Source organism: Astatotilapia calliptera, chromosome 3 (genome assembly GCF_900246225.1).
Source record: "Astatotilapia calliptera chromosome 3, fAstCal1.2, whole genome shotgun sequence".
Lineage (NCBI taxonomy): Eukaryota > Metazoa > Chordata > Actinopteri > Cichliformes > Cichlidae > Astatotilapia > Astatotilapia calliptera.
This window is the reverse complement of record NC_039304.1, coordinates 14,689,719-14,714,890: the sequence shown is the minus strand read 5'-3', so window position 1 is coordinate 14,714,890 and position 25,172 is coordinate 14,689,719. Positions and strand designations below refer to the sequence as shown.

Sequence of the window (25,172 nt, the reverse complement as noted above, 5' to 3'; positions counted from 1 at the left end):
AGGGTTTTAGACGAATGCCCCCCTGTGATTTTACCTGCACCCTGCGATTTGATTTTTAGTTATTTTAACAGCAAACTGAAGAAAAGCCTTGACTCCGTTGCTCCACTCACCACCAAAAAGATTAACGTAAAACATGCATCACCCTGGAGAAACGAAGAAGTCAAAAAACTCAAAAGAAATTGCAGGGCAGCAGAAAGGAGATGGAGGAAAAATAAAAATAATATCAACCATCAAATATTTTCCGAGCAATTTAAAATGTACAATAATACATTAAGGAAGTCAAGAAATTCATACTTCGCCAAAATAATCAGTATTAACAAAAATAATCCCAAGGTCCTCTTTTCCACCATAGATCATTTATTTAACCCTGATTTTAACAGCTCCCAAAGAACCCCCACAGACTCGCTCTGTGAGCAGTTTGCAGACCACTTCAGGGGAAAGATCAGCGCCATCAGATCTGATATTTTATCTAATCGCGATATGATTGTAAACACATCTGAGGGCTCGATTGTACCTGAGGAGACACTGGACAGCTTTGTCCTGGTTAATGCTGAGAACCTTCAGAAGGTTTTCTCCACAGTGAGACCCACCACATGTCTTTTAGATCCAATCCCCTCTTCACTCTTTAAAACACTTTATGGATTTTTTGAGGCTGAGCTTTTATACATGATGAATTGCTCTCTTCAGTTGGGTGTCTTCCCTGCTGCCTTTAAAACGGCGGTGGTGAGGCCCCTTCTGAAGAAGAGCAATTTGGATTGTAATGATTTTAATAACTACAGACCTGTATCCAACTTACCATTTTTAAGTAAAGTCTTAGAAAAACTTGTTTTTACTCAGATTACTGATTTTCTCAATGATAGACAGATCCTGGAGATATTCCAGTCTGGATTTAGGGTGAACCACAGCACAGAGACGGCTCTCCTAAAGGTTTTAAATGATCTTAGATGTAACTGGGACGCCCAAAAGCTCTCAGTCCTGGTGCTGCTGGATCTAAGCGCAGCCTTTGATACAGTAGACCACGCTATTCTTTTAAACAGACTAAAACACATGGTGGGCCTCTCTGGTGCTGTACACAACTGGTTCACTTCCTATCTCTCTGACAGATCTTTTATGGTGAGTATGGATACATGCTCCTCTAAGATCCATAAAATGACATGTGGTGTGCCTCAAGGGTCGGTTCTAGGCCCTGTACTTTTTAATTTGTATATGTTGCCTCTCGGCAGTGTCATCAGGAGGCATGGAGTGAACTTCCACAGTTACGCTGATGACACGCAGCTGTACATCTCCGTGTCTCCTGATGACACCAGACCAATGGATGCCCTTTTTAACTGTATCTTGGATATAAGATCTTGGATGGCAGAAAACTTTTTACAGCTTAACCAGGACAAGACTGAAGTTTTAATTGTCGGTCCTGAGGCTCAGAGAGAGAAACTCTTGTCTAAATTAGAGGCATTTTCACTATGTCCTTCACTACAAGTGAAAAACCTGGGTGTTATTTTTGACTCTGAGCTTGGTTTTATCCCACATGTTAAACATGTAACCAAAATTGGATTTTATCATCTAAAAAATATAGCCAGAGTCCGCCCTATTCTCTCTCGGGCCAACACGGAGATGCTGATGCATGCTTTTATTACCAGTCGCATTGATTACTGTAATGCCCTGCTCTCTGGTCTTCCTAAGAAGAATATTTCAACTTTACAACTCTTGCAAAACTCGGCAGCTCGTGTGCTGACGAAGACCAGAGGGCGGGCCCACATTACACCGGTTTTAGAATCGCTGCATTGGCTCCCCGTGTGTTTCAGGATCGATTTTAAAGTTCTTTTATTGGTTTTTAAATGTCTTAATGGTCTTGGGCCTTCTTATCTCTCAGATCTGCTTTTACCATACGAACCCTCGCGGACCCTGAGGTCCTCTGGTACTGGCCTTTTGATTGTCCCTAAAGTCAGGACACATACTCATGGAGAGGCAGCTTTTCAGTGGTATGGTCCTCGTCTGTGGAACAGCCTGCCGGAGGAGCTCAGGGCCGCAGAGAACGTACATGTTTTTAAGAACAGGCTCAAGACCCACCTTTTTATTTTAGCTTTTACTTAGCGTTTATTTATTTTTTATGCTTATTTATTCTATCCTGTTATTTTATTATTAATTTAGGATTTACCTAATATTTTTTTGATTTTATTCTTATTCATTTTTTAATCTTCTTACTCTATTTATATTTATATTTATATTGTATCCTGTTCTTATTTATTTTATCATTTTACCCTGTATATATCGTATTGCGTCATATCTCCAGTGTTTCCTCGGAGGGCGCTCTCTGCACCGGGGCTGTTATTGACCGTGGCTGCTGGGTCTCTGGGGTCCTCTCAGCCTGGCTGGGGGGCTCCTTGGCCTCCCTCCTGCTGTGTGCCCAGCCCGGAGGCTGCGGTCTGTGACCGGCTCCCGGTGCAGACGGCTCTCTGTTATAATGTTTCCTCACTTGGCTCATGCGAGCCCAGCCCAATTTTTACTCTTTAAGTGTGTGCGTGTGTGTATGTGTGTGTGGGTGGGGGTGGGGGGATATATGTGTATTGAGAGTGTGGGGAGTGAGTTGGAGGGTGGGGTGGGCTGCTTTTAACTATGTAAAGCACTTTGTGCTACATTTTTTCTGTATGAAAAGTGCTTTATAAATAAAGATTGATTGATTGATTGAAAATTGCGTATTCCCAACCAGTTGGCGAGTAGTTGCGGGTTCTGCACCAAAAATCTCTTAGTGATTGCTGTGGTCATTAGCAGATTGCAGAAGTCATCTATACTGAGCACAGAAGATGTGTGCAAGCAGTCTGAGACACTCTCACTCACAGGCTCTGGGCCTGTGTCACTGAGGCCTAAGTAAACCAGGTAGTTTAGTTTTCCCTCAGTGATGAGCTATTTGGTGCCTCAGGTGGTCAGCAGGTTATCTACCTATATGAAGGTCGGTGGATTGATCCATGTGTCGAAGTATCCGTGGGCAAGATACCGAACCCTGAGTGGACTGAGTACGTTTATCTGAGTGCGTTTGTTAGATAGCAGATCAAATAATGTGACGGGGCGAATCAGACTCGTAGTAGAATGTGCTTTGAGCGCTCAAATTGAGTAGAAAGGCGCTAATTAAGTTCATTTACCATTTTTAAGTCAGTCTGCCCCACTGCTCCAGGCGGCTGCCCCTCCCTGGTTCTACCGGAGGTTTCTTCCTGTTAAAAGGGAGTTTTTCCTTCCCACTGTCACCTAGTGCTTCCTTATAAGGGGTCATCTCATTGTTCAGCTTCTGTCTCTCTATGATTGTAGGGTCTTTACCTTACAGTATAAAGTGACACGAGGCGATTTTTGTTGTTATTTGACGATATAAAAATTAAAATGGATTTGGGAAACTAGCAGCTTCTTTTGTTGTTTTCTAATTTCATGCTGCTGATAAAACTGGAATCAGGACCAAAGATTCCTTCAAGCTTTAGCCTTTTACTGCATTAAACATATTTAACTTTTAAAAGAGTTTCCACAAAGTGCTTTGTCAACATTTAAGCAGTTAGCCTAATGTTTAAACCCCCCTGTTTTTCTTTATATCCACAACAGTTACAGAAAACCCATCTCTGGAAGGTATGCCGTCATCACAATGTCAGGCTGTAATAAATCAGAAATATTTATGAAGGTGCCTTTAAACTCGCACTAGGCTAACCACATGGAAACAGATTGAGCTGTAGTGGTACCAACAAACACAAACTAATTTCTTAACATTAAACAATTTGCGCCAAAAGATTCTAAACAATGTAAAAAAAACCACAAATCCTAGTAAAGATTTGAAACGTGTGGCCACACAAAACCAAAAGAGGAAGAAAATGCATTAAGGGAGTGACGGTGTCTTATTAATAAAGATGCGTTTTCCTGCAGACAGAGGAGGATGGGATGATTTAAATGTATCTGCGAAGGAGGACGGGATCAGTCGAGGGGTCATCCAATGAGTTTTTGTTTTGGGACTCCGGGGAAATCAGGTGGCCACGCAGTCAGGGTCATGGGGGCCAGCGTATGTTGCCCCGCAAAGTTCAAGGAGCTGGGCCTTCTATTGTGCCGGGGTCAGACCGCTCTACACTCATCATCATTGAAAGCACACGAGGAGGGAGGGAACAAAAAAGCATTGCAGGGGCCGGCGAGCAGCTTGCTTGCTCACCCTTTGCCCTTGGAAACACGCTGTGTTTGACAGTCCAAGCTTGGAATGCGCCCAACATCCAAAGCTGAAAACAGGATAGACAAAACAAGAATAATAATAACTCCTAGACACGCTGCTGGGCGACTATAAGCAGACAAGCCATAAAAGAACAGTGGAAGACTACAAAGGGAAGATTTACACCACACCTATGACTCAGGCTCACACTTTCAAAATAGGGAAATGTAATAAGGAAAGGTTATAAATGTTGCACTATATGAATATTATGATTGAAGCCGATGCATGGGCTGTAGAGGTAGGCGCAGATTGTGCTAGTGTGCTATCGAGTCAAGGGAGAAAAAGAAAGAGTATTGTGAAACGGGGGGAAGAGAAAAAAAAAGGCTATTAGTGTTGTCAGTTACTCCTGCTGGTTCATATCGCTCAGTATTCAAACCCACAGGTCTCCCTTGAACTGCTTTATTGAACAGTAGATTTTCAAACAGAAAACAGTGGAGAAGTGAGGTAGCCTAGCAACATTGAAACCACAGTGAATGACTGTGTATGCCCACTGCGAAGGAGCCAGGCAGTTGAAATGACAGCGCAGAGCAACCCCAGAGAGAGTGGGATGTGCTGGCCACCGTGAAAAATACAAATAGGGTGGCTGTTTGTGCCGGTATGCGGCAGACGTACGTATGCCGCTTCCAGAGTGGCGTTTTCTCGGGCTAGCGTTTTCTCACACCTGTGGCTAGGCTCACTTACGTGACCCCATGTTGACCACATGACCACACAAAAGATCACCAGAACGTTATGGAGGAAAATCTTCCCAGATACTGACAAAAAAAATGCAGCTATTCAAATGCCTTCAGGCACTAGTTTGAGCAAATTTATTAGCACAAACCTAAGAAAGGAGAGGCCACTCTTTTCATACGACCATGGTAATATGAAACATGCTCAGTGGATCGATAAGAGTCGGTTCTTCATGAATACAGCTGAAAAGCGCCACGTCTTTTTAGAAGCATTAAAAAGTAATGAGGTCCTGATGGAAAACATATCGCTCCGTTCTCATTTTTAGATTGATTACTATTCACTCGTAGTTTTCTGCAGCGCTGCACACGCATAAACAGGAGAAAAGCACCGTCGCTAATTATCTCGATAGGTGGCCATTTCATTGCACAGCAATCATGAGGGAGTTTTAAGATTATTACTGTAAAACCACTTGAGCACTAGCAGATTACAAATGAGCACAAAGCAACTGAACATCGACCCGAGACAGGAGCGATGCACATCGTCGTCTCCCGACGAAATAACCTTACTTGGATTGGTGGCTACGAATGAAAATATGATCTAATAATGTGTCATTTTCAGGGTGCTATTAGCTGATTTTTTGGAAAGTTTTTTTTTTTTTAAAGATTTCACAAATCTGTGTAACGTGTTCGTGAGAAATGTTAGGATTCAGAATTTTAGTGACTCTAATTGAATTTTTAACGTTACCTCCAACAAAAAGGCTGCAGAGGAGCAGCATGCACATAGACATAACCTACATCCTCCACATCTATAATAACCACACACATCCTCATGGCCACGCAAAGCCAGAACCATGAAATATTAGACAGAAAAGTCTAATTTTTTGAAACTTGTCTTTATTCAACCAACTGAAAATGTGTATTTAAAAATAATCATTTCTACTACATTTACTGCTTTATTGTACTCTTTATTTACATTTTATGTGGGGAAAAAAATCACACTGATGATGTAGAGGTCTCAACGCTCACAAAAACTCATCTACCAAATATGATACACTTGACGTTAATGGGTTTAAGATGCTGTTTATATGTTTAACGCACTCAATATTCACTCTCTTTCCCACTGCCACGGCCCCTCAGCTCACCCATGTCCTTGTTCTGTTGAACTGGTGACATTTAACTGGCTAGGTCTCATGGGAATTTTTAAGCCTCCACCTAGACATACTCTCTCTCTCTGTATGTATATATGGAGGACAACAAAAATGAATCAACATTATTATAAATGCAGCAGTTTCACAGCTCCAGCCCTTTGGCAGTACTGAACCCAGTGTAAACTGTAAAGGCTGCTTTCCCCAAGATTACATTTTGTATAATTTGCATTGTTACAAATTGTGTTGCTTACATCAACAGTTTAATTTTGGGAGGCAGTGGGTGGGCTAGATCAATAGGATATCCGTACAGCACAAACACACATTGTCGCCACAGACTAATAAACACAAATAACTCTTATAAAAACGGCCTTTCAGCCGCTTTGCTTCGTTCAAGTCGCGGATTCCCTCTTAAATTTTGGCTCGATATAGACTTGGCATTATGCATAAAACGATATTTTCTGACTAATGTTATGGCATAGTGTTTAGTCCTTCAACACCCACCGTGCTGCTGCAGGTGGTTCGCTTATATGCGAGCAAATATAACTTGTTTATTGTTAGAACTTAGCGGCATTACAATGTCTCCGTACGCTCGACATCGCACCTGGGTTATATTTACAGCAGGCCGATCCTTTTGAAGAACTCTCACCTTTTTCTAGAGCTAATATTTCCCCTTTTTTAAAAATTATTTGCAAAGTTTCTTGTTGCAAGCGAGTTCAGCGTTAATGCATAATAGTCGACCCGTCACGTGGAAAGTAGGCGCGCTGCATATCCACGCGTGGCAAAAAGACTAATGACTGTTGCTCCGCTCTTCTATATTTTTATGCGCTCACTTAATGAGTGCAGGGATGCTCCCTTTCATGTGTTCATATCAAAGCCAATCCCTTAATTGTTTTGATAGGCAGTTGTGGAGGAGAGAGAGAGAGAGCGGGTAAAAAAAAAAAAAAAAAAAAAAAGTATTTATTTTAATTATTTATTTGTTTCATCTTATCTAAGCCATAATGATTTAACCTACAGAGCAGCGACAGTTCCACTGGAACAAGTGCATAATTATACATTTAAGTGTTCTACTTAATGTGCTCGTTTTCAAGCTGTCAAGGTCATTCGCTGGAGTGCCATTAGTGAGGAGAGGGGCCCTCTTTACCTGGAAACATGGCAGCCCGCAGGATCATACAATAGTACACTAGTGCAGCCCACTCTGACAGCCAGGCAGATACAGGAATTCATTTATATAACACCCTCACTGATATAAGAAATGAAAGACCTATATATAAATATATATATCTGTTCCTAATGTTTTTATGATATATGGTCCCTGCACTTAACAGCCCACGCGCTATCAAGGGGTAATGACTCTTGTGTGTCTGAGGAGAGGGTTAAAGTGATGGGGAGTGGGGAGCTGACACTGTGAACCCCCGATGGCCTTTCTGCTGGGTAGTCATGGCAACATCTAGCCCAGTCGTTAATGAGGCACAAGTGAGCTGTTAACAGAATACTGATTTGGGTTTGACATCAGCCCTGATTCATATCTGTCAGGAGGTGTTGATGAAATATGCACCCCGACTCTGCTTCATAACCGCACATAAAATGGCCTCGGCGTGCCGTCTGTGCGGCGAATGCAAAACGCAACTCGCCGCGCCTGTCGTGTTTTACAATTCCACAGCGATGACGTGGGTCAGCGCGCTCCACCTTAGGAGAAGTGTGCGGCAGAACAAAGAAGCGTGTCTTCACGTAGCCCGCGTGCTGAAGGTGAGTTCGTTCGTACGCCGTTACGCGTAACGATGCATCTCAGTCCGGTTCTGAAAACTTGCATCGCAAATATGCTTGAAAAAAGGCAATGTGTCTTCTTTGTGTGTCAGTCATGTGAAACAAATGGAAAGCAAAGCCCTGACTGAGCATGTGCCCTTCACAGGTTCCTTTGCCTATGAATTATTTATTAAGGTGCTGGGCACCGTGGGTGGTCGGAGGGTGAGAGGAGTGTCAGTGACTGGCACAGTAATGACAGTGCATGGGCTCATCTCAGAAGGCTGCTCTCTGATTGGTGACCTGACATGAGGAAGTAAAGGTTATAGCAATGCCTGCTGCTGCTTCTGCTGATTTGCTACGAGATGAAACCTTTTCTTTTTCCCCTCTTTTCCATTTTATGGCGCCGTTTCGCAAAATCCAAATTAAACCACCAGCGTCCAAATTACTCTCTCTACCTGCCGGTGCCCTGGCCCCTCTCATGCTGTAAATGATTACGGCATTAACTGCATAGTGAGGGGACTAACGTGCTGCTCCAGACCCCGTGTTAAAGCAGCAAAAAGCATAGCTGTGAGGTATAATTCATTTGCTGCGGCAGCTAATGAGTGGATGCTACAGTGGGAAGGTGACAGTAATAAGCGCAGACATTACACCATCTTAACATAGGTACTGTATTTCATTAGTACTGCAGGTGGTGAGGATTCAGTGTAAGGAGCCGGTTGTTGAAGAAGTTTTTATGAGTAATTTGACGCTGAGCTGGCATATCTGATGTGACAGTTCCTGTCGCTTCATGGCTGCAAATGAATAGAGCGCTTCTGAAGGAGCGGGCTTGATGTCGATGCTCTCTGTAACAGAAACTGATGGGAGTCGCCTCTGAAGCCGTTTATCTGTCGGTAAATTGGCGTGACGGTTGTGTTTTAATTCGACTGTTTCTTGTTGCCAGACACGCTTGCAGTGAGATGTAATTGCTACCTGATTGTTTAATGTCTCTGCTGCGTTTTTGTAGCTTGTCCTTTGAGTAAATGTAAAAGTAAACACGTCCTTTTTTAGGTGTCTTTGTGTTCACTTTGTTTTTAATGAACTACAATCTTTCACTAACCTCGACTAAGCCCAGTGAGAACCTAAAATAGCCGCGAATATTTGTGGCTTCAAGCACGTGGTCATTAAATACTCTTCATTCTGAAACACTGCAGATTCAATCAAGACTTTCTCGTTCTGTCGGTAGTGAAAGTCATCATGTTTAATCACGGCGCTCACATGAAAGCCATTTGTAGAAGAGAGGATTGCATTTTGAAGAATACCAGTATGAGTTTTTTATTGAAAACTCATACTTATTTTGTCTTAAGAGAAAAAAAGTGATTGAACTTCCACTTATCAAAGTAAAGTCTAAACTGGAGAGTCTAACGAGAGATTTAACCGACTGTTGAATTTGGTTTTAGTCATTTGCTGGAAACTTGCACTATGTGCCCTTTAACTGTTATAACCAATGGTATTTAAGCATGCGTCCTTTGTATGACTGTGTGGGTTCTCCCCGGGTACTTCCTCCCACAGTCCAAAGACATGCACTTAGTGGGGTTAGGTTAATTGGAAACACTAAATTGCCCATAAGTATGAATGGGGGAGTGAATGTGAGTGCGATTGGTTGTCTCCGTCTATATGTTAGCCCTGCGACCTCTCCAAGTGTACCCCGATTCTCGCCATAAGACAGCTGGGATAGGCTGAAAAGGATAAGCGGAAGCGAATGGATGGATGGGTAGACAAAAACAGAATTCTAAAAGTCTCTATTTAGTATGACCGCACCTTCACACAACTTGTTGTTGTTTCTGCCTTTTTTTCGGTTCTCTGTCAAGATGATCCTACACTGCCTTAATAATGATGTAACATGTTATGATTAAAGTTTCACGTATGTCGCGATAGAGAAGGAGGGTTACTTTCTTTTTCATTTAACTGTATGTGAAGCATAGTTTGGTTTTAATGCATTGGTTGAAGCTTCGTGTCACTGACTTCAGCTTTCTAATGTCTACATAGATACAAAGAAACCTCTGTAGGCAAAAATAGTTGAGGAAAGATTCTAAAAGAGGCCACCGTGGTCTTCTCTTCCTGATGGTCCTCTCCAGTGAAGGCCTGGTCACACACCGACATGCCCATTAAGGCATGCAAAAATACACTTCTGGCCCAGATTCTCCCCCCGCTCGGTATCTGCAGGGTGTTTCAGCACCAGAGTAGAGTTGTCCAAAATGATAATTGCTTCTGAAAGGCTGATTTGTGGCTGTATCAGAGGGGGTAACTCTCCTGTCATTGTTGAGCGAGATTAGCCGTGGATCTTCGGGATTTATCACTCGAGGCATACGGATTAGCACTGCGATGAAGTTTAAAACAGAATCGCTGGCGACCACATCATTTTTGAGAAATAAGAGGAGCTTATATCAGCTCAAGTCATTATCAGAAGAAGAAAAGGGGCCTAATCAGCTCTTTTAATGCTAATTACTCTTCACGAGGATTAGATTATATATATTAAAACAAAAACAAAAAAACTGCTCTGACAGCTATAAAGTATTGTTTCAAATTCCTGAAGTGACAGTTTGGATAATCAACAACATATTGTAGTCCCACCCCCATCGTTTCTAATATATACATATAAACACACACAGCAGGCCTGTTTGTGGGCACTGGATTAAATGAAATCACAACTCCACCTGCTTTTCAGTATATCAATAGATATCACACCTTAGTGGAGACCAAATTAAATGAAATTGGCTCCCTAATGTGCACGGGTAAGAGGCATGTCTGGATTCTCCGAGGCTTACCATCTCACCAGCAATGCAAACTAGATGTATGGATAATAGTTTTAGCTGGCCGGATACGCTGCTATTACAGGTTTATCTTTGATGGAAGGTGCCTTTTATAGCATTAAGAGAGGCCAGACAAAGAAAGGATTGTAACGCAGATATCTGGAAATAAGATTGTGGACGTTTTAAGCCTGAAAAAGAGCATGGCTTCAATATCTTCCATCATTAATCATTAAAAAGGAAGTCTGGCTTTGTGGACCCTCGTTTCCTGTGGTTGGAAATGGATTTCTACCCTCCGCTGGCAGCGCTAATCTATTTACATACTCAAAATATGTTCATCCACGCTATTCTTCTAAAACCAGAAAAAGACGTCTGGTTTTTTTGTTTGTTTCTCGTCGCTGTTTGAATAGTAATGTTTGGAATCTCTGTAGCTCTGTTCAAACAGGTGCAGTAGATCAGCCAACAAGAAAATACATATAGTAAAGCAGATCATTTAAGGAGACTGACCCTGCTGCTACAAGTGTGAGCGAGCATGATTTGTGTCATGGCTGCAGCTTAAAGCCAAACTGTGACAAATTGGATGAGAAAATGAAGTTGTCACTGAGCCAGAGGGGTCAATTTGCACATTTGGGTTCAGCTATATTGTCTGTCACGGGGTCAGAGTAACATATAGTAATGTTTATGCACCCTGGTGTCTTGAAATTAAGCTTCTTTACACAGGTGTGAACACCTGGCAGTGCACTAGTCTGTTGATAAGTGTGGAATGGCTTTATAAAACGGCCTGCCAATACCGACTGCGAGTAGGTATTATTACGGGGAATGATCTGTCAATAAGATTCCATCTCCCGACTGGAACACTGGATTGTGTTGGCTATATCTCAGCAATAACTCAAGCCTAATTGACGGGGGCCTATGCCGCCTCCTGGGGCACGAGAGAGCTGACAGAGTGAGAATGGAGATTAAGGAAGGAAGTGAAAGAAGGTGAGGCGAGGGAATGAGCTGTGTGTGCGTGTTAGGGGGGTTGGGGGGCTGGAGGAGGTCGCGATGGATGAGCCGGCGCAGAAGTGATGCGCAAGGGATCGCCGGTCAAGAGCAGGAGCGCTGTCGCTTTCTCCACTTGGCATGTCTGCCGGCCCTGACAGCAATCCATTCGAGGGCCTCCTGATGCTAACTGAGTGCTAAAACCCAATCAAACAGGCTCGAAGGAAACAGGCGAGGCGCTCGGTCCCGAGCCGGCTCCCACTTGTGTGAGCAATTCACCTTCGACTGACCCATTCGGGCGTCTTAAATAAGCCATGCGCATCAAGGAGAGCAGAAAAGTCACACTCGGGGACCTGAAGACGGCCGTGTGTCCGTACGAGCAGGAGAGTGTTTTTGAAATCAGATCACTCCATATTTTCTCTTGTCAAGGTCAAAGGTTTGTTTCTTGGAAACAACTTAAACACCCAGAATAGAGAGTCCTTTATTTGTTTACAGCCTCTCATTATGACTATAATAACAATTATTATTATTTCATGTGTGTCGTTTAAGATTTATGGTAACTTGGGTCAAAAACGAAAAAACTAACAAATTTTTGTTGTTGTTGAGCTTAAGAGCAATGCACTTTACTCAATGTCAAGCTGTCAGCGTAATATCCTACTGAGATCAATTAGGACCACCAATAAAAATATTATAATAGGTCATGAAATAAAGCAGATTAGCCTTCATAATACTAAACGCAATACTCAGAGCAGCTCTTGCTATGTTAATCCCCTGCGTCAGTGCAAGCACATTGATCAAGGGCTGGGTCCTTGTGACAGGATTGGTGACAGATGCACTTGTGCAAATTAAAACGATACTTTGAATTTATAGCTTTTTGCAGCTCTTTATCTTGGCTGATTAATAGAAGACCAACAAGCCATTAGAGGGGGGAGGGGCTGCAGGTTTATTTTTCCCCATTTGCTGTGTGTTTTCCGGAAAGTGAGGCAAAGATTGATTCTATTACTCGTGCTTTGTCTTGACAGGAAAATAGTTCCTAGCTGGAACAAGAAGGCAAGAGATCAGAGCAAGACATATTTCAATAAAATCTTCAGTCAGTCATGCACCGAGACTCCCCCTCCACCCCCTCAACAGGATTACAATCTTTTTTTTAAAAAATCAGTGCTTACCACCAGCGCCGCTACAGTTGACACCACCTCAAAGAAGCTGCTCGAGCTCAACAAAAGATCAGAGGAAGTTAGCCAGTAAAAACATAATGAAATGGCATCTGTCACTACTGTGTTGGATGGAGTCCACTGGCACCCTGGTTTGCTTTGGTTTTCATAACTCCCCTTGAAATGTTTGGTGAGAATGTAATTAGCTAGCACTGGGCAGGCACAGCCTCATTCGAGATAGGCTTCTCTGTTTTCCTCTTCTCCTTCCCTCCTGCACACAGTATTAATTCTGACAAAACGGTAATTAATATTTCCCCTCCATTGTTGAACAGGAGAGGGGATGTGATTGCCTGTGCCAGGAACCAAACAAGGGCACTGCCAGGCTGCCCATCTTGCCAGCTTTTTATTTTCGCTGAGAGAAAGTGTTTTTCAATAAGCCAACTGAGTGGTGTTCACAAAAAAGGAAAAAAGTTGTGTTTTTTTTGGCGGAGTTGGTCCTGGTTAACTCTTAAAAGACCATTTTTAAGACACACATGCACAAACTTAAAGGTGCATTAAGTCGTTTTTTTAGGTTATTTAATAGAAAAAATAATATTATATTCAAATATACATTGATTAGTGTTTGATGTGTTCTCAAAAACATCTATTAAAAATACATACAAGTGGGCGCTCTTTTGAAGACGCTGTCATGTTGCCCCGTCATCTTGAACACAGTGGCCGAGGTGGACATTGCCCTTCCACCCATTTGTGTTTTACCTATGTGACTAGAGGTGGTCAAATATGTAATATTCGAAATGCAGAGGGGAACTCGAAGGTGTCCACTTGTAGTGGAGGAACATTCACTGAACCTTCAAAATATGAGGAATCTTACTTGTGTTTTACTTTTATGGAGAAGAGGTCCGCTTCGCCAAAGAAGGAAAAACACGAAGGAAAAAGACAACGTCACTGGCATCAAAATGTCAACCGCTTCCTCTTCACCTCAGGCCTCATCTCCTGAACTGAAGTTCGAGTTCTAACACAAAAAATGTGCTTATTACCAAATTAGATAAATCAGATTACTCCTGTGACCCTCCCATCTCTGGACAGCTGAAAAGCAAGCTGACTAAACAGCAGCCAGCTAAGTTTACCAAGCATCATTCACTAAGATCCAGCGTTAGATCCATTTCAAAAACCGTTTCAGCAACGCTAGCTAACAGCGACAATAACAGCAGCGCTTACTGACAGAAAAGCCCACGATATCTTCAGTATCAATATCATCAGACAGAAGTAAGCGTCACTGACTCATTGAGTCGTATCAATCATTATAGACACGGCTGTTTTTGACCCGGCATAGGCAGCTGAGGTAAACAGTGGACTGACAGCCTACCTAGGAAGCAGTAGACTCTGTGGTGGAGCCAGACTCTTTATTATTGGAATACAGTCACTACTGATGAGCAGTGGCCAAAGCTGTAGACTCGGGAGCAGTGTTGGGCAAGTTACTTTGAAAAGGTAATTAATTATAGTTGCTAGTTACTTCTTCAAAAAAGTAACTGAGTTAGTAACTGTTACAAGATTCTAAAAGTAATTAATTACTTGAAAAGTAACTATTGTGTTACTTAAAAAAAAAAGTCTAACCCTCTGGGGTCCAGGGTATAATTGGCCATTTTTAACTACTTTAAAAACTATTTACTTTGCTTTGTTTGGTATCATTCTTTTCAGCACAACCTCACGTGTCTGAATTTACAGTTATGTTTTCATTTTGATGTACTGTATTAACACAATTGATCTAAAATCAGACAAAAACTTAAAATCTGAGTAGAAAAAGTTCTATTTTTCACTGTAACAACCACAAATATGTTTATTGAATCATATTTTATAACTATAACTAACTAATAGAAATTGACAATTTTAAAATCATATGCACAAGTTTTGTAAACAAAGTTATTTGCAGCCATTCACCTTTTACCCTCTTTTTTTATAACCATTTCAAACTATTTAGATAACAATCAGCTGTTCTGCATTCAATAAGATGCCACAAATTATTTGTGCCACTCCGAATATTTCTGTCCACTCGCTCTCTCTCTCTCTTGCCGTCACCCCTAAAACTTCCCGCTCTTCCTAAACAGCCAAATCTCCCGACGTGGCCTATCAACACAATTTAAAAACTGGTATATATCACCTTGTTGCTTTGTCATCTTGAAGTGGTCATGTGATTGGCTTACCATGACTACTTTATTCTTCCTCAGTCCAACAGCAGCACTCATGTGATTGTTTTGCCCCCTTAGCTCCAGGCTAAGGGGGCAGTGATCGTGATTACCGTCCGCGGGAGCGCGCGCAGCTGCTTAAAGCTGTAGCGCCCAGATTACTTCCAGCGACTTCCGTGCAACTGATATAAGGTGCAGTAAGCTGAACACAGCTTCAGCCGTCTGTTTGTTGAAAAACAGTAACGCAACTGCACCGCATTTTCTAGTTAGTAACGGTAACGGCGTTGTAACGATAGTAATAAGTTAGATTACTCGTTACTGAAAAAAGTAACGTCGTTATTCCCATCACTGCTCGGGAGGGTGAAAACATAAAATACTGCAAAATATTTAATTGATGTTTTTTTAAATTCCCGATTTATTGTAAAGTGTTGATATTATTCAAATATAGTTTGTACTAAAAATGTGTTTTTACACGATGTGCCTGTTGGATACATGGGGTACAATCTAAATAATTCTCTCTCTCGGCTGACTAAAACATGTTTGTCCTGCAGCAGCCACCGTAACGACAATAATGCACTTAAATTTGAAGGAGAAAGCAAACAGAACTCTGTTGAATGCAATCGGCGATGCACTGACATCTAGTGGTGACATTTTACACACTGTACCTGTAAGTAAAATAACATATATTATGTCTTACGTCATTTCATTTTTAACATTTTTCAGGATGTGGGGGATGTGGACAGGAAAGCCAAAGAACCACTACAGTCAGATGGTCTATGAGAATGGAGAGCCCTGCTGGCAAGGAGGTTCACGCAGTACTACAGTAAGCACAACAAACTGTATATATCTTTAATCATCCTTTACAGCCCAAACCCTCTTACAGTAATGAGAGCACCAAGAGGCAGACATGAATAACAGATATTCAAATGAACAAATGGTATACGCACACACTGACAGACTGTCAGACAAGCAGATGGAAGGATGAAGGCTGTGCACAACTCATTATAACTCCACCCAAAATAAAAGATGGGATAGAGAGCCTATTTTATTTGAATTCAGTTGGAGAATAATTTAGTAATTACACTAATGTTTCCTCTTGTTTTATAAGCAGGGTACCAGGAGCAGAGCTACCACCCTGCACATGCAGGCAAGGCTGCAAATCTTATTGTAGTTCTAGGGAAAGCAACAAGATGAACACTTGACTCGACGCCAAGTCAGAGCGGGGTAAATGGACACTGCACTAAGAGAAAACTAAAGGAAACAGGCAAACTGAGCTCCTTCTGTTAACCAGGAAATAAAATGAGATCTGTGTCCCGGTCTGCCTCATCCCGGGCATGAGCATTTCAACAATCAGGATCGAGTCAATCAGTCCTCATGGCGTGCTCAGCAGCCTGGCAAAAATATGTTATGTCCAGAGCCAAGTGATTGAAAGTGACTTACCCCCCCCGACACGCACACTCTTTGTCAGTCTGCACTGGTTTTCATGGTTAATGTTGCTGCTCCGTTTGCATTCTTCTGCAGCATTCTCCTCTTCGACATATTCCCAGCATCATGCCCTCTCTCAGCCAGTCTTTATGACATCCATTTGCATTTGTGTGTGAGAAATTTGCTCAGTTAAAAATAAAGGACATTTAATCATCTGGTTTTCTGTGCCTGGCCCCCTCTTCAAATCAGTCCAATAAATGTCATTTGCAAATGCATGTACTCATGCCATCCAGGCCCCCCTTTGAAAACACTAAATTGAAGTCCTTTGATACGACCCCCTAACTCTGCGCAGACGGCATAAATAAAGTCTTGTCAGAAGTAGACGCTCATTATATTTGAAAGGCTGAACCTCAGCTTTGGGTAGCACACTCTTTCATTGCAGCGTACCATCATGTATGCTGGAGAAGAGGCGCCAGTGATGTATTTTGTTTTGCTGGTGGATATTGGGGTAATCCAAATTCAAGCGGTGCACAGTTTATCTTGTGTGTCTGTGGGGAAAGGTGAACTCAACTCTTTCAGTTATTAATTCTGTGTCGGTGGTCATTAAGCACGAGCTACAGCTACCACAGCCGGATCTAAACCAGCTCCGTTCATTGACTCATTCATGGATAATTCCAGATTAATACATTTGCGATCTGCTTTTTGCGGCACTGACTGTGATTTTGACAGTATTGTAGTCACAGAATGAACTGCTGAACTCTGAGTGTGGGTTAGCGTTGCTAAATACGTGGGTAATAAACCCCTGAACAGGTGACCAAACCACTTGTTTTAAGAGTTTGAAGAGAAAACCTAAGCCAACAAGAACACAACAGCAGTCACCTCAAGGCTATTTATATTAGAAGGCAAAGACCCTACAATAATATAGACAAAAACCCTGACAATCACATGACCCCCGTGACCTCTGGCAGAACCAGGGTCAGGGAGGGGCGGCTATCTGCCCCAACTGGTTGGGGAGGAGAAGAGGGAGCCAGGACAAAAGACACACTGTAGGAAAAAGCCAGAGATTAATAAACACTAATGATTAAATCCAGAGTGGTGTATAAACACAGTGACTGAAGAAGAACCAGTGCATCATGGGAAGCTCCTAGCAGTCCAGGCTTATTGCAGCAAAACTACAGTAAGGATTCAGGGTCACCCGATCCAGCTCTAACTATGAGTTTTATCAAAAAGGAAAAGCACAGAGGGTGTTTTTCCTCCAGAATAATATTTTTAGTATATTTAATGGGAGTTTGCAAAATTTAACTTTCATACTATGAAGCTTTTGCAGATTACAGGCCCTGCATGTACTTAAGCATGGTTTGAAATTTTAGTGCTTTTATTTGACTTATTTTTCTCAGCATTTTTGAGCACTCGTAAGTACAGCGCTGACATTTTCAGGGCTGAATAACACATTTAATCTCTGTTAGAAACTGCAACCCATTCAATTGAGGGTTCAGAGCACAGGGAGACTGGGCAAAACAAGCTGTGGTAGAGAGAAAACATTTAATGAGAAGCAGCAGTGATGTAAAAACATATGGGGAGTGAAGAAGAAATGCTCAGTGCATGATCAGCAGCCCCCACCAGCCTACCTGCAGCATACCATAGGGATAGTTTAGGGTCACCTGTTCTGGCCCTAGCTGTAAGCTTTACATTCACCGAGGAAAGTTTTCAGTGAAGAAAACTGTAAAACTTTCAAGGGTCATATCCCCACAGAGGAGAACTAGCTGACCAAAACAAGTCATAGCATATGATGAAGAATACATCGGTATGCAGACTGGAGCAGCGAGGGATCGAACCACCAAACCTTCATTTGATCGATAACCTGCTCTACGTCCTGAGCTATAGCTGCCCCGGTGACTAATCACGTGTTGTGGCGTCACTGTAAAATGTACGGTTTAGGGGCTTCCAGACAATTAATGCAGAATCCGATCTGTCTTGCTCTGTGGTCCCTTTTATGGGCCAAAGTCTAAAATCTATGGATCTGGATTTCCCACAGTGCTGCATAACTGCCTGTTAATCAACCAATTCTTCCACACTTCCTCGTAAGATGTGTTTTCTACTACTGCTGTCTTACATTATTACATGTAGTGTATCAAAGGATAAATCGCCACCAAGACTGAGCTATCGCTCCTTCACCTGCAAATTAAAACCAGACCGCTAATACTCATGGACAAGCGTGACAGAAAAGACTTTGTCTCATCAAGCAGCGCACACCCACTTAATATCTCAGTGCAACAAGATACTAAGTGACATAACAAAAGACTATTTTAGTCTCCCTACGGGACAAAGCCAAATCACCACTTCTACTAGCCTGAAACTTCTGCACAACAATACCTGCCAGGTTCCCATCTCTGCCTCTTCAGGTGCTTTTGTTCGCCAAAGGGATTGTCTGTTCAGGGTGCTGAATGATGAGAGGGGTTGCCATGGAAACCACTCCCAAGTAAAAGAAGTTGTTTTCCCCTCCGCTCTCTTGCAGGGGGCGTCAAAGTCACCTATTAAAGTCGTGACAGCAGTAATCGCATCCTCCCCCTGTCCTGTTCGCTCGCGGGGACGACAGCGGCGGTGTCCCATAAATCCACGCTCGCTCTTACTCACAGAAACACTTTGCTTCACGCAAAGTCACAACAAGTCAGCGGTTCCTTCTGTATAATTTTGTCATTTGTAGCAAGCCCCACTTCTTCGCAAAACTTTAAGAGAAGTTGTAAAACAAGTGGCAGGTCAACTTTAATCAGCTCCCTTTGTGTGATCAAACTGCCACGGCTCTTGACTCAGGCTAACAATGGCTCTTCTCAACCTCAACTTCTCTTTCTTTGTGCTTTTCTAGGTCACACTGACATGCGGAACGGAGACAGCCTTGCGATCAGTGAAAGAGCCCAGCAAATGCCAGTACATCATGGACTTTCAGACTCCTGTGGCCTGTCAGCCGGTGCTAAAGCAGCAGGGTATACACAGTGAACTGTGACCCATTCCCTTACTGGCCTAGCCCAGAATAACTTGGACCCCTTCCTCTCTTCTGCTGGCCCGCGGTGACAGGCTGGGGTCCTGAGGGTCCCCTCTGACATCTGTGTTGTCAGAACATATATACTTCCAAGGCAGTCTGGCTAAGGTCAGAGTCTGGTTTTCAGTAGCCACTTTAGTTTCCATTGATTGTTACAGTGCTGCTTTCTTGCTGTTACACTTTAATATCTAAATAGAGCATTTACTGAATGATTTAGTTAACGCAACGTGTTCAACATTACTGTGTATTCCCTGTAAGTGTTTGCACTCAATGCTCAGCAATAAGCAATATTACTGTGTAAATAATGGGAGAAAGTGAAACCCAATCTATTGTAGGGTCTAAACACATTTCTGCTAATGTAATTGCCGTTTTAAATAACTGCTCAGTAATATGCACAAATAAAAGGACTGTGTCCTTGCTCTTCATTATAATGACTGCCTTATAAAAATAGCCTTCCTTAACATCGAGGATATGTTGTATGTTTCTTATGTTGAGCAAATGAAACTTATAAATAAATCAGATGATCTTCCCAGAAGGAGCTGCATGTTCAGCCGTTTCCTGGTGCAGTTTAGCATAAAGCTAAATGATTCTGTGAAAACTACAAAACAAAAAAAAACAAAAGAGTTGTCGCTCTGGTTGACATTTTTCCTCATTGCAGTAAACATGTACTTTATAATTTATAGTCCCTTTACTGTAACAATTCAGTACCAAATGTGTGTTGTTCCACAGATGAAAACAGTTCCCAATAAATGTATCTTACTACTCCTGAAACCAACAATACCCAGCTCTTATAGGCTTCAGTCACACAGGCCTAGAGACTGGTTGGCAACCTCCGAGCAACCTCTGATCACTTATAGAAGATTGTGTATTCCACATTTGCTTTGGTGGACACCAACTTGTTTACAAACACTCACCAACTACTTGCCAAGCGGTAGCGAAACTTGGACTACGTCCACATGTATGCAAGTATTTTTGAAAACAGCTGTTTCTATGCATTTGGGCCTTTCGTCCACACGTAAACGGCGTTTTCGATCACTGAAGACCGAGATTTTTATAAATTCCTGCCAGGATTGAGATTTTAGAAAACTCGTTTTTTGCGTTTACTTGTGGACGAGGAAAACTGAGATTTAGTCACGCTACGTCAAAGGTGTGCGCCTTTTATGATGACGCTGTGCGTACATGAGATGAATTTCTACATTGGCGGATATGAACAAAACACTGTTGCTGTTAATCTTACTATCTGCAGTTTTTACACTCTTACATATACACACACAGTTACTGCCCCTCCATTTAGAAAGACTCCATCTTTGTTTCCTCTTCTAGACTTCTGATTGGCCAACCTTTCTACACAGTTAGGATTATACCACCACCTGTTGCTTTGTTATGTCCTTGACAGCTTTTGACTTCGTTTTTTATTTTTACATGTAAACAAAAACAGAAAATCTCAGTTTACAAAAATACCCGTGTACGTATTTTTGGATGCACAAACTAAAAATGGAAACTCTTCACTTTCAAAGTAAAAGTTGTGCCTTTCTGCCGAAACCAGCACATTTCAACTTTGACATAAAGGCAAACAGTCTCCGTTTCCACTTTGTGTTGCACATTTCATAGTGTCAGTACCAACTAGCAAATAGTTGTGTGTTTGCAACCAAGTCGGTATCTTCCATGCTGCTGGCGACCACAGCGACCCAATAAATTGTGAGGTGGTTTTAGTTGCAGCACCGTGCACCTCTTTGTTGCCATTTTTGCCTAGCGACAGCAAGCAACCTCCAGCAACCGTTTGCCAACCATCTATTTTTACAATGCTGGAATGTTTCTAACCACAAAAACATGAGAACAAAAGAGGTCCAGTCCAAGTTCAGTGAGTACAAAACAGTTTTTACAGATTAGCGTTGCCTCCAACGAGTGTGGAAGTCAATATTTAAGAAAGTATTAAGAGGTGATTTAAATAATTATTGGCTACAGTTTCTACTCAGTATGAACAATGAACTGAAGTCAGCCATATCCTCCAAGCAGTGTACATTCCAGTATTTTTTTAACTGAAGACTGACATAATCATAAAACATAATAAAAAACCTTGCCAATAAAAATAGTGGCATCGCTATGTTTTTTTTCCCTCCTAACTGGCTCACTTGAAAACTCATTTCTTAAACACACAGGAGTATATTCTCCAACTGCATTTATTACATTAGCCACACATCTTTCTGTATATTTACATTTTCATTTATTATCGTAGGATTTATTTTTTTTACTGAACGTAGCGCGGCTCGTTTTCAAAGGAGTCCACCGTCCTCAGCGGTCTGCATCGTACAGGGTGTGCTGTCTGTGATGTTGTTATGTAACAGATTGTGGAGTTTCTGCAGCGGAGCCCTCTGCTCATTAAGGGGGAGCTAAATCAGCTGTCAGGTATCCAATAGGCTGCCTGATATATTCCTACCCTGCTGGGGCAGCTAGGTGGCTGTTTGCCTGCTAGCAATGCAATAGCCTCAGGCTCTGTAGCCCAGGGACTGTTGCTTTTTATTTATCCGGCGTCGGCTCCCATCCGCACACACTGGTTGATGGCGAATCAAACTATTTGCTTTCAGCTTCAGTTTTCAGAATAGCTGTCAATTTTATTGAAGGTGCAAAACAAGTCAGACAAAGGACATTTCTGCCAGAACTTCTCAAAGCCAGTAAAATATGTAACACACATATGCACACTCTGCATTCAGAGTGGAACTAAACACATTATGTTAATACAGCTCAATCTGACAGCTCACAGTAAAATTATTGTATTCTCCTTAGCCTCAAAAAGCCAAATTAAATGATCAGCTAAACTGGCCATAAAAAGAGAATATCAAAACATTAATGGTTGGCATGGTGTTACAATAGCTAGCACCATCAGCTCATAGCAAGATCATGGGTTCGAATCCACCTGCTGGGGCACTGAGTACTTCCCAAAGACCAAAAACATGATTTGTCCACCTCTCGCCCCATCACACCTGGAAAGGCTCCAGCCCCACTGTGACCCTCAACTGGATAAAATAGGATGGATGGATAATCCACTGTGTGTCCCTACAATCTCCAGGAAACAACACAGTGTTTGAGGATTTTAATCTGTTCCCTTACTTCAAATATGCAACAGATGCCAAAGCTGATGTCAGCATAACAACATTCAGCCTTCACAGGCTCCCAAGTCTGGCAGCAGCTGGAAATACTGCCAATCACCCAGACAGTGTCAAGAGCAGCCCTCTGTCTGCTACTGCAGGAGTCAACATTTCATTTCTGGCATCTGGAGAAAAACTTTATATTGCGGCATCGCCATATGGTGATCATGTGATTGGGTGTCATCAACAACTTTTCCACGGATAAAACCTGTTCTCACAAAGGAACAGATTTGACAATCTGCAGGGTATTAACAACTCCCCACTTTGCTGAATGATCATCATGTGGTAAATTACTTGCGTGCTTCACCCCACACAGCGTGGGTGGGAAACACATTGGAAGATTGCGGTTTAAATGGACAGTTATTAAAAAAAGGAAAAAAAGCTAGCACTGTGTGTTTCTGTACTGTTTTTTTTATTTTTTTTATAGCCGAACAGCCAATGATGTGCTGCAGCAGATCAGAAAAGGGAAGGAGGGAGTAGTGGGAAGGACTCAGTAGGGAAGCTGAGCACACACAGACACTTGCTAGCACATACTTACACACCTCCATTCAGCACATTTGCACATGAAGGGGCAGGGATGGAAAGTCTTTCCAGTTGAGTGTGGGCGTATTTGTGTGTTGACTCCAAATTGCTAAAAGGACCCAGAGGCTTTATATTGCATTAAATCTCCGACTCAGCTTTGTAGAAACTAGTTCAAGGTACCTTGTTCTCTGGAGTGGGAGACAGCGGGGCTCTTGCCTGACTGACTGACTGGTGACTGACTGGTTGACTGACGCCCACCACAACCCAGCACCGCTTTCACTCTTTTGGAGATTGTTTTTAAGCTTCCTCCTTTGAAGGGAGGCCAGTTATACCCTCGGGGCCGAGAGTGAAAAAAAGGGCCTTGGCGTTGAGTCGGCGTGCGATAGTCACATCCAGCTCCCTCGTGTCCGCATTTACTCCAGTCTATTCAGTCACGATACTGACGCTTCACCGTCAGCCTCTAGCCTACAGATTTTGCACAAACAAAGGTGTTTGTGAGAGTACAGTGAATACAGTTTGTGTGTTCAGGTGTGCACTTCCTGATACAACTCAAAGCTCTGACACGATACTGTTTTACTTCCAAACAAGTCTGTGCGATCATTTCTTCTTTAGAATAGATGCATTTAATCGATTAATTTGATGAATTTAATCTGCCATTCATTACTGTACATTCTTCTTAAATCAGTTTTTACATAATCCTGCAAGAAAATAAATACTCTTCTTTTGTGGTTCAAAGGTATGAGCAGCATTAAGAAACCTCAGATACTTGTTTTCTGCCCACTGCATATATGTAAGTTCTGTTGCAAACCAGCTGGATCCTCATTGGCACATTTGTCACAGGAATATCGGTATGTTGTCCAGTATGTGCTGCTAATTTTTTGAAAATATAAAAAATTATATAATATAAAAATATCAGTTCTGAAAAAGATGCTTTGTCCCATAGAGCTCCTCTATTGTTTTCATAGTATCACAGCTGAGGGGATGATGGTGCAGGGCCTTCACATTAAGTTGCTAACTAGTTTGGCATTGGACTGTTAAACAGTGTGCTTTATATGCATAAACTTGTTTAACCTCCTAGGACCCGAATTCTTCCACGGCATGCATTTTTAATTTCTCTTTGATATTTGGACATATTGGGGCCCGATGAATGTAAAAACAAAGAATTACCAGATTTTTTTTTTTACCTTATTTTTGTTTTCAAGAAAAATAAGAGTCCCAAATGAGGGTATTCGTCTAAAATTTTGATAGAACAGTAGCAGTATAATGTCCTCGTAAGTGGATATCAGGCCCTTGTAGAGCAAAATTTAGTATTTTGGTCTAAATAACCCAAAATGTGACGTCCACATATGTGGACGCCAGGTCCGAGGAGGTTAAAGAACTGGATTTAAATATCCAGATCTTGATATATCAAGATATACGTCAGGATCTGGTTGTCTTGTGTGTACTTTGTCCTGTCTTCCTCCCTGAGCCTGGTTCTGCCTGATGTTTCTTCATGTTAAAAGGGAGTTTTCCCTTCCCACTGTCGCCATGTGCTCCTAATAGGAGGTTGTCTCATTTTTTATTTTTTTATTTTTTTTCTTTGAGGGAGGGGGGGGGGTGTTTGTCAGGGCCTTTAGCTTACACTATAAAGCAGCTTGGGGCAACTGTTTTTGTGATTTGGTGCTATATTAATAAAATTTAATTGAAAAAATGTGTATTTCCTTGACTGGTTAGTCAGAGGTTATAATTGGTGAATAATTGGTTGGAAACTCCAGCAAACACTCCCCAACCAGTTGGCAGTTAACAGGGAGTCACTGACAGGTCTCTAGGCACGTGTCACTGAGCCTTCAGCTGTTGATTTCACAGCACTCATTCTCGCAGTGCGTATTTGTCCCCAGCTGCCTGTTGGTCAGCAGGCAGTTGCAGACTATGTTAATAAGCTAGTCACTAGTTTATATCCCCTGCTGTTGGGTGGTAGGCAGATAAAATAAGCACAGTTGTGTAGAGTGCTCTGCTGAGGACACAATAAAGATGCAGGCCATTAAAAGGTTGAAAAAGGGATACTGAGCTCAGCAAAGTTGTCTGCGTTTGTCTTAGCTGCTTTCACATCAGTCATTCCATCACTAACGTTAAACTTCTGACTATCAGCTCCAGCCTGAACCTGTAATGATAATG

The 25,172-nt window shown here is 42.1% G+C and overlaps 1 protein-coding gene across 2 annotated transcripts in view; it reads left to right on the top strand.

Moving 5' to 3' along the window:
• The window catches only part of LOC113018664 (glucosidase 2 subunit beta-like), a 172,839-nt gene extending 152,201 nt beyond the window's left edge, over nucleotides 1-20,638 (top strand). Inside the window, exons 14-15 of one of the 2 annotated variants that reach the window (XM_026161957.1) lie at nucleotides 15,612-15,711; nucleotides 19,177-20,638. In XM_026161957.1, the coding sequence (XP_026017742.1) occupies nucleotides 15,612-15,711; nucleotides 19,177-19,314 (238 nt within the window). In that variant the 3' untranslated portion in view covers nucleotides 19,315-20,638. Of the gene's footprint in view, nucleotides 1-15,611; nucleotides 15,712-15,996; nucleotides 17,223-19,176 lie in introns of those variants that run through there. The other variant, XM_026161958.1, reaches the window with a different exon arrangement.
• Nucleotides 20,639-25,172: the final 4,534 nt, after the last annotated feature.